Source organism: Mya arenaria, chromosome 7 (assembly GCF_026914265.1).
Source record: "Mya arenaria isolate MELC-2E11 chromosome 7, ASM2691426v1".
NCBI lineage: Eukaryota > Metazoa > Mollusca > Bivalvia > Myida > Myidae > Mya > Mya arenaria.
The window spans coordinates 66,020,722-66,031,096 of record NC_069128.1 but is presented as its reverse complement, the minus strand read 5'-3'; the positions used below and the strand labels follow the sequence as shown (position 1 = coordinate 66,031,096).

At 34.4% G+C, this 10,375-nt stretch overlaps 1 protein-coding gene across 1 annotated transcript; it reads right to left on the bottom strand.

The window, feature by feature from the left end:
• Positions 1-414: 414 nt before the first annotated feature.
• On the bottom strand, positions 415-8,557 carry LOC128240805 (uncharacterized). Its single transcript, XM_052957693.1, has 7 exons — positions 8,292-8,557; positions 7,712-7,786; positions 6,869-7,045; positions 6,435-6,593; positions 4,628-5,584; positions 3,683-4,235; positions 415-3,056 (listed from the first exon to the last, which is right to left on the bottom strand). The coding sequence occupies exons 2-6, from the start codon at positions 7,740-7,742 to the stop codon at positions 3,733-3,735; spliced, it is 1,827 nt and encodes a 608-aa protein (XP_052813653.1). The 5' UTR covers positions 7,743-7,786; positions 8,292-8,557; the 3' UTR covers positions 415-3,056; positions 3,683-3,732.
• Positions 8,558-10,375: the final 1,818 nt, after the last annotated feature.

The window sequence follows — 10,375 nt, the reverse complement described above, 5'->3', positions numbered from 1 at the left end:
TACCTGGAATTGACTTGCATTAATTTGGCTATGAATTGCATCTACTTTTAAAATATGAACTTGCATTTAAATGGTATGACCAGAATGTTCTTGACATTGACTAGAAGCTACTTTACATTCACTTAAATGTTACTTGGCAGTAACTAGCATCGTCTTGGCATTGGGTTTCGTCTCATTGCTACTGACTTGCATTTGCTTGTCACTGTGATGCATCTACTTGGCATTGACTAGCGCCTCGTTGGCATTGACTTAAATCTTCTTGGATCTACAAAGCCTTGACCTTCGCCAACTTGGTTTTGACTAGTGTATACTGGCCTAATATATTAAAATAGAACAGCACAATTCTTGATTGTTTAAGTATCACATTTTATTCGTTACTGATTGTTTGGTACATGTTAAAACTAAAACCGATATGTAAATAAATATAACAACAAAGTAAAAACACAAATGTAAAATAGCTTAAATAAAGAGGCAAATACATAATTCATTATCCAGGTTACATATGTATCTCTGTACAGATTATAGAACCGATTTTTTCTCTCTCTTTTTTCTTTCATAATAGACTTCCATCATACTTAATATTGTAAAAGCGTTTAAAGGTACTTTAATGAAACACTTGTTAAAAATGTTAAAAAGACCTAACAAAAATGGCGATGTGTTGTCGTTTTTTTATAGGGGAAGTTATGGCAACGGTGCTTTTAATTAGAAAACCATTTAAAAAGGCTAATACTTTTTATCTGTACAAAAATCATTTGTTTTGTTTTGTTTTAATCATAACATGATAATAAAAAATGCATCAAGTTAAATTTAAACAAAATGAAGCATACACTTGGTGTTTGCATTGTTGTGTGGACCAATGGCAGTCGGGGATTTTTAAATTCTCTGTTTATAAATTTCACCTAAATTGATTCTGAAGAATGCATCAAAAACAGTTTCAAAGAATATATTTCAGTCAGAATATTTTACCACCAAGGTAGGTCGAGGTAGCCCGCTCTGTTTTCTGTATATCGTCAATATCGCACTCTAACTTTTTTTAGTGTTTTCTTGTGTATTTGTCAGAGTCGATGTATGTACAATTGAGGAACAAATAATTTTAAAAAATCTTCGATTGTCATTGGCCCACACAACAATGCACAATTATGATTAGGTCATACACGGTAGAAATACCGTGTTCTACAATGAATCACGTTGTTAAGGTGGAGGCAGCTACGAAAGAATAAACCATTCTGATTTTATCACAGCTGAAAAACACAGACGACTAAAAATATTGCTTATCACAGACACAAACATTAACATTCAAGACGCATCCGCATTATCATTATTGAAATACGGCAAAACAGTTTGTCATGTTTATATCACACAAATAAATATAAGTACATATGATATCAATTTAATGAATTAATTTAAAAATCACTTCAACGAAAAAACGATTATCTGTACATTTCAAGCTAGTCAACAATTTCAAAATATGAATATGGTACATTAAGTATAAAAAACAACTAATGCATGCTCGTGGTTAATTACGAAATACTACTTGAACTTGTACGCGTAGCTGCCAGTACACGTCAACGTTGCAGTTGGTCTAAACTATTGTTTGCGAAATATCTCGTTATACGTGTACTGGTAGACAAATTGTTGCATTAAACGCTTTCCTCGTGTTTCATAGATGTTCTAACCGTTCATCATGAAAGAGCGTACTAATTTGCATTGCGCACATCATAATTTTAACATATGTCCAGTCGACAACACACATTTATTCTACGACGTACACATAACTGCGTGATGAAGACGCTCTAATTGCTCTGTGTCAGAGATTCATATTTTTATTTCAAGTTGTTAAAGTTACTCCACCCATAAAACGAGTTATTTGAGCGCGAGGCACGAGTAGTGTTTACTTACAATCACGAGAGTTTGTAAAGTAACTGTTTTGAACCATATAGTAAATCCTACTGAGCAATAGCCAAACGTTCCTATTTAAAAATTCCGCTGAATAGCCTCCGAAATCACATGGCAAAAATTGAACGAAAGTTTTTAATGGATTGAATAAATATCTATTTATTTGGTTGAATTAATACATTATATATTTTCAAAATTTTAGAGTGTACTAAAAAGTGTACAACTAAAAAGATAGTTTTGGCACTGATAAAGTTTTATTCAAGAATATATCAACAATGTTGTAAAGATTTAGTATTTCTTAGAATACATATGCCTTCTATAATAAGTTCATCCGGACTTAGGCATAGTAAGTTGACACTTTAATCATTCATGGTCCAAAATGAAATTAAAAAAACTGGGCCTATAAGTTGGCCTGTTAAATGGGACGAGTAACACGAGCTGTTTCTAAGTAAACACCTTTAGTCTGATACTGGGCGGTATCATAAAACTTCCCAAGTCATTTCCTAACTTAAGTCACTTAAGTCCTTATTTTAGTATCTCTTTTGAAATAAAAAAATAAAGCATTTCCAAAATACATTTTTTTCATTGACATGACTGAAAAATAAATTAAACAAATTACTGTTTCATTGTATTACACCACGCGTATATCAATTATGTGCTTATATCTAAAATCATATACCTACGAGGGTTCAAATAAATCAAATATTAGTGCACACAGAATCTATAAACCTTACATACAAAACATTCACGAATATCTTCTTGAAAGTGTTGTGGATAATCATAACAATACATGTATGTTTCGCTGAACTAGCGGCATATGATTGAACCCGACCGGCGCAAGCCAATAACGTCATTGACGTTGCGCTCATATTTTTGGAGTCTTTTGCACAAGCACAGACACACTTTTCATTGCGTTTTATCGACAGCGTAAAATCGTCCAAATACCAATCCCTTCAGAACGTGGATATCTAATTGTACACCTTTACTTGCAGTTAATGGAGGGAATGAAAACGATGTCCTTTAAGCTGCCTCTTGATTTCTAGGAATAATGTGCGGCAAAATTGGCGGGAGATCTTGCGAGTATTGGGTTCGAAGTCGTACAGGCTCAACTTAAACAGGGTATAATTAGCGATCGTTTGTCCCAGTTCTCTTCGAATAACCTTAAATAGATGATAAACAAATAATATTATTATAACAGTGCATTTTTGTAACGATATTATTTCAAATTAAAGCGCTACTGCTGCCACTACTACTACCACTACCTCTACCGCTACTACTTCTACTACTACTACTACTACTACTACTACTACTACTACTACTACTACTACTACTACTACTACTACTACTACTACTACAACTACTACTACTATTACTACTACTACTACTACTACTACTACTACTACTACTACTACTACTACTACTACTACTACTACTACTACTACTACTACTACTACTACTACTACTACAACTACCACTACCACTACCACCACCACTTCAACTATCACTACCACTACCTTTACCAATACAACTATCACTACCACTACCACTGCCACTACCACTACTTCTACTACTACTACTACCACTACCACTACCACTACCACTTCAACTACCTCTACCACTACCACTACCAATACAACTATCACTACCACTATCACTACTACTACTACTACTACTACTACTACTACTACTACTACTACTACTACTACTACTACTACTACTACTACTACTACTTATACATCTACTACTTAAAATAATAAATAATGATGGAAAATAAAAATAATTATACCTTTGCGAAGAACACTTCATCCGTATAACGCCCCGACGACGTTGGCTTCATCACGAACTGTCATCCTGAGATCCCCACTGATTACGTTCTTCATCGACGTCATCAACGTCGTTACCTTCGTCTTCTCCAATTTTCTTCCCAGTAAAGTAAGCCTCGGAGGAGAAAGTTGGCCTGGTTTTTAGTCGCAATCCCACAAGATTTGCAATCATATTTGTGCAATAAAAGGTATCTTCATTTCCAGCTTGGACAATTCCTATAAGAAAAGCATCTTTTCCCCCAGTAAAACGTTCATCATTCAGAGTTTGTTCTCCAAGAATGTCTTTATTTAGAACATACACATACGCACCCGAATCTCCTGGCTCAGAAAACTTCATATTCTTGTAATATGGTTCTATCTCGATCATATTGAGTCTATCTTTATACCCATTGCAAGTGCATCTTACTCGACCTAGAGTTAGTTGTGTGCTTTCTCCATATTTCATGACGATGTCACCGTTATATACATCGATACATTTCTCTGTATGAAAGTCAATTATAGGATCTCTTCTAAAACCTAAAACCAACAAATTTTATATCAACTTTGATTCAAAACAATAGGGAAAATGTTAAGATATATTTGAAAACTGAGCTTTAATATTGTGTTTGAACATTTAAAATTAAGCTTTATTTGCGACATTCATTTCTTGTTTTAAATATTATCTACCATACGTATATATTGTGATTTACATGTAATATATGAAATATAATTTATATCTAAAGTGTGAAAATGATATTCAGACACAGCTTTACCAAAAACAATAAATCCCGACCTACCGACCATATATTTTCGGCAATGAAATCGGAAACAAACAATTGTTTGGTCTTTCAGAGATACAAACATGATTTCGTTGTTGAATGCTTAAGCCAAAGACACGTCATGTTTGATGGGAAAAATGATAAACAAACCTAGGTCATTCCACCGTGTTTCCGTAAGTATTCGTGCTAAAGACGTTTTTAACTGAACGACTGCTACATCAGCAAATGCTTCGTCACCTTCCATATTTATCGGAACATTTCCAAAAGCAATTTCAATATCTGAATTCTCCGGTAATTGCCGATACCCTTTACTCTTTCTACTTGCATAAACCGGTCTTGTTTTGTCTTCTATTTCATCTGTAGAAAGAAAGACGTGCCCGGCAGTCATCGCAAGAAGCTCATCAGTATGCCCAGGTACTGGACTTTGAAGCGTTCCACAATGACTGCATAACATCTCAGAACTGATTGGCTTGTGGAACAGCATTATGGGCATTGATTCTCTGACATCAACTTCATATCCTTCAAATTCTTTAGGAAAGGGATCCCAACCAATTGGAATCAATCCCTTGACAAAAACGTACAAGACAATGCATTCCTTTTCTTCCAGTATACTTTCATCGGTGTTATATCCTTTAGATCTGTAAAAACTGTGCGATATTCTTGAAAAATTCGGCCACTCGTGAAAACGTCTTTGAGCACTTCGTATAGCAGCGTTCATTTTTGTTTCGGACTCTCTGGTTAGAATACGTTTTTTGTTTTTTATTTCCTCTTCTCTCACACTTCGATCTTCGTCACCAATGGCATTCTTATCTTTTGAAAGCAAGGGGTACCCCAATATGTCCTTATTGTCGGATAGTGGTATAGCTACAAGCAAAGGTTTTTGAGACGTATAGTCAAAAACGACATACATGTTTTCAGCTTTTCGGAATTGCTGTATGTTGTCACATACCACTTTACACAAATCTCTCTGAGCTTCGTTCGCCGACGAAAGCAACTGAATTGCTTGCTTAAATGTAGAATACGAGTCAGGCGTAACGCCTTGATGGATTAACGTCATTGCTGCTGATACATCCCTTCTTTGTAAACAATCTCTCCATGTAATTGTCACTGCAAATTAATTCAATGAATTGTCAAATTTAAAAAAAGTCTTTGTTTAAATGTGCTGTTTTATACTTTTAAATTGATAAAAAGGCTAGTTTTGCATGATTTGATTATAAACGTCAACAGTTAGGTCTAGTTGGAACTAGAAAGAAGTTCTGCAAAATATATGGCTAAAGTTTCTTCTTTCTTTCAAACACTTGTCATTAGAGCGGAACTACATTGCAACACAGCTTTTATTTAAATGCATAGAAAATGTATCAAACTTTTTAAAACAAGAAAACACATACTTTATATGTAGGTTTGGTGTAATAAATGAAATTTGCCTTTATTACACTGATAACAATTTTTAAGGCATCTGATAAAATAATATGTGAAGGAATTATTCCGTTTTATATAACTTATGACACCACCCGTTGCTGCTTCAATACGCCAGCTTTGCATGACAATACAAATTAAAATTTGTTTGTTCTTGTTTGAATGCTTTACTGCAGATTGTGTGTTTAATTTCACATTGAGAGGTCAATTGCAATTTTGGGAAACTGCTCGTTTAACAAATACAAACAAAAATATAAATAATGACACTCTTAAAGCTGCACTCTCCCCGATTGAAGGTTTTGAAGTTTAAAAAATGATGTTTTATGCATGTTCCTAAACCGTACGCTTTAAGCCATACAACCTTAATTTTGGAACGAAAATATGGAATCTGCGATCTGATCTTTTGTCAGCAGTCTTTTATCACTGGTTTGCAGATATTTTCGCAAAAATTTGCTTATTCCAAGACAAAAAAGGTTTCAAAAACGGTGATTCTGTGAGAGTGCAGCTTTTAAACAAAAAAAACCTCATATACAAGACAAACCTTTCGGCATTAGGGCTTCATCTAAACTTTGATTTTTTGAACGAATGTCCACTTCTGCCTTTTCTGGAGGAAACTGCTCCTTATCTAAGGTTTCGAATGATTGTTTTGTTGTTTGAATGTTGTCTTTCTCTGCCTCCATCGGCAGCGACCGATACCTATCTTTTTTGAATATTGGTTGCAAAGTTAAAAGTTGATATTATTATATGAATATATATGTTTATGAATAAATACAACTGAACCTTTACCAAATTTTAGAATAAGCTGAATATTGGGTTACTCATATAGGATTCAACGTCGTAAAAACGGACGAAAATACACACACATCCGAACTCGGCTCAAGTCAGTTCCCCTGAAGTTGGAAAACAATCACATACTATTTTAACATTTCAAACCACATATGTAACGTGTTTGGTAAAGAAAAATTATCTGGTTACTTTTCTCTTGAAAACGCTGACCAAAACTACCAACGTCATCTTTCAGTGCTTCATATGTATCTTCCGGCAAGTTTATGCGTTTCTTTCCCATTTCTTCTCCAAAAAGTCTTGAGACTTGAGATATTTTCTTTTCGTCATTTGGACTACAGTCTTGCCGTAGTGTAAAGCTGGCTTGATCTGCAAACATAATGGAACATAAAAGTATCTGGTACAGTTTGACAAGTGAAAATTATCCTTAGAAATGCAACCATTTTAACAGTTCAGCCGTAAAATATAAAGTATTGATCATTTGCCACGAATACATATAGAGATTACGTCTTTAGATTCGGAGTGTGAGTTTGTCTTGTTTCCTCTGATTCTCACACTAAATATTTGTTAGATTGAAAGGCACTCTGACAAGGAAAAAAACTCATAACTTGATTCATATCAATACACATTGAATTTAATTAAACTCGAAAATGTTAGCTGAAATAAGTTATGCTAAAGACATAGCGAATATGGTGCGTTTGTATGGCATGGGGCTTTTGCGATTCGCATTTCTTGCTCGTATAGTTTTCGAAGAAATGGCGACGAATTGTGCCAGTATTCTTGATGTCCACGGAGTCGTCATCATCGGTTAATCATCCTTTTGCATAATCCTTGTCATAACTGAACTACCAATGAAACACATTTTGCTTGAGCCAATATTCATATGCCTATCAATGTCCAACACTGTGGTCTTAGTGAGTGTCGAGTAATGCTGCATGTTTGATTTTATATAAACAACAGACAAGCGTTTTGATTCTGTTAAGGATTACAATAACGCTGAAAACTTGCATAAATGTATATGAAAAAATAACATACATGGTGGCATTGTCTTATACAATCCCTTCATCTCTTGAAGGTCAACACTATGCTTATGTTCTTCATCAATGTGCTCTGAAAAGTATGCACACTTTCATGTGAGCGTAATATGTAATGTTACACAAGCAACGAATTATCAATATGGGACACTTGTTTTAAAATGCTTACGAATTCTGCTTCCCTGCTTTAAGTAAGAACATTGAACGGTCGTGAGTTATGAGTTCTCATATTAATGATATGTGACGTACGTTACGTTAGAACTTCCATGATCTTTAGAATTTAGTTTAGAACCTGGTGTTGTACAACATATTATGTAGTTTAGGGATAGCACAATAAATGTATTTTGATTCGAAGTGAGGTCTATACACAAAGATATTTTTGGGATCCGATTTATATCAACCAGAGATACTAATCGGTAAAATTTTCATCATAACGATTTTGATCCGTAACGGGGGGTAAACAATTAGCATGTAATTTATCAAAGGAATACCGCATTTTCAAGCCGTTTACTGCATACCTTTCACGTCTTCTGCTATTATGGAGTCAAAGCTTTTGTGATAAGTTATAAACGTTTCAATACCTTGTTCGCTTACGGGTAGCTCTGCGTCAGCTACTTGCTTGTTTATGACTGCCTTTAAGTCTTGATCATCTATGTACTTCAATGTGTTCGTAATGAAGGTCTTGAAATTACCGGCATACTTAGCATAATCTTCTTTGCTAATAAAAGGCTTTGGAGAATGATGAATGTCGTTTAGCGTAGTTCGCACAGCCTCAATATCTTCATATTGGGATTGTTGCAACTTGCAACATTTCCGTAAGATATGCCAGAACAAGGATATATCCCATTCGTCTAGATTTGTTGGCTGATTCCCTTGGGGGAAGAGAACAAGTGCAGCAGGTTTTCCATCATACTCTGATATGTTTTTCTTGTGTTTCAACAATAACTCGTCAATCGCTATTCCTTTATTCTTTGTAACCTTTTTAAGCAGCACTTTCAGCGTAATTACAACAGGTTTCTGAAGCTGAATCACTTTTGCATAATTTTCCGCATTGTGTTCTTCACCACCTGCCATTTTTATTTATGAAACTGAAAAAATAGAATAATATAATTATATTAGTTTATTTTTACGTGTTTATAAAAGGGGAAATCAAACCGATTGTGTGAAAGTGTTACATCCCAATCCCCCCCTTGGGTATCGTAAACTTCTGATATATATATATATATACACGAAAGCTTTGAACAAAAGCAAAAATCAACAACATGGAAACGTCATTTAGATTGATGACTACTGACTTCTTGCCTTGTCCCTGTAGTTTTAATTGTATTATCGATGGATTAAACTTAACAACCCAAAAATAATATTACAATTGTATTCAAAAGTGGTCCTTTTACTCTACAATAAAACGAGAGCGCCGTGGAGTGAACGCAAACGCTCGTGTTTGTTTAGGTCAAACACGGGACAACCAAATAATTATTAAAACATTTCTTTTCGGCATTGCTATTAACCTATTGTCATCACTTGCAAGTTTCATTTGCATATTTTGCCGGCCGAATTCGCATTTTATGGCTAAAAGACTCCTTATGGCCTCAAAAACCTACACTATTGTTGAATATATTTAGTGACATACGTATTTAAAACAGTTCATCACACCCATCACTTACATACAGTATGCTTCTATGACCCAGCGATAACGCGTGATGACGAGAGGTTCAGACTTCAAATCCTACTTCTGACGGATTTTTTATCCATTTTTTCTGTTTTTTAATTTTGCGTTGATGATAAAAACTTACTAAACAAAATAAATGTTTTAAATTGTTCAAACTGAATTTTGTTTACTATCCTTACAGAAGTAAAACAGTATCGTATTTGAGGACTGATGGCATTTGTTAAATAAAAACAATTAATGAGCAATAGATGAAGGCAGAGAGAAAGAACATTGTACACACAGTTTTCTGACATAAAACAAAATTAAAAAGAATTTTATATATTATATTTAACTCAAGCATTTTACGAATATTAGAGACAAAAGCCCATTCCGACATTACCTTGTGATTTGTTTTCGTTAAATGTTGTTGTTGTTGTTGTTGTTGTTGTTGTTGGAATTATTTATTTTCAATAATGTGCCAATATAACGTTCAATTTAGCCAAAAACTAGATTTTATTATTAATCGCTGGTCGCCTTTGTGAAACAATCAACCTTAGATGTCCGTAAGAACAAGGCTTACATTATTGTAAAAAATGTTGAAACAAAGCCGTAAAACGAGCACTTAGACATGTCGTATACTGTTGGAACTATCAGCTCCGGAACGGGCCCAATCCTTGTGCAGCCAACAGGAATGTAATTTGGGAAGAAATATCGTCGAACCATTGCCTCATATAAAATACTTGTTGGTTTCATACAAGACGAGTGTTGATGTTTGTTTTAGAAATAGTTTATCGAGTCAATGAGCTCCGATATGGAATCAACCATGACCATATATATGTATCTTCATATGCTTAAATATGATTTGATTATTTTGATATGACTTGTCATATAAGTCGTATGATATAAGGTCATCAACGAGTGACAAAGATTATGACGGAACGTGAACGCTATTCGAACTGAACATTATGAATACAACCATCCGACTAAGATTGATAAACAATTGGTTATCAATATTGA

Coding starts and splice junctions, on each gene's coding strand:
- LOC128240805 (XM_052957693.1), bottom strand. CDS start 7,742: ATGAAGGGATTGTATAAGACAATGCCACCAT. Junction 7,046..7,711: donor GTATAAGACAATGCCACCAT/GTATGTTATTTT, acceptor TTATGTTTGCAG/ATCAAGCCAGCTTTACACTA. Junction 4,236..4,627: donor AACACGGTGGAATGACCTAG/GTTTGTTTATCA, acceptor TGTTGGTTTTAG/GTTTTAGAAGAGATCCTATA.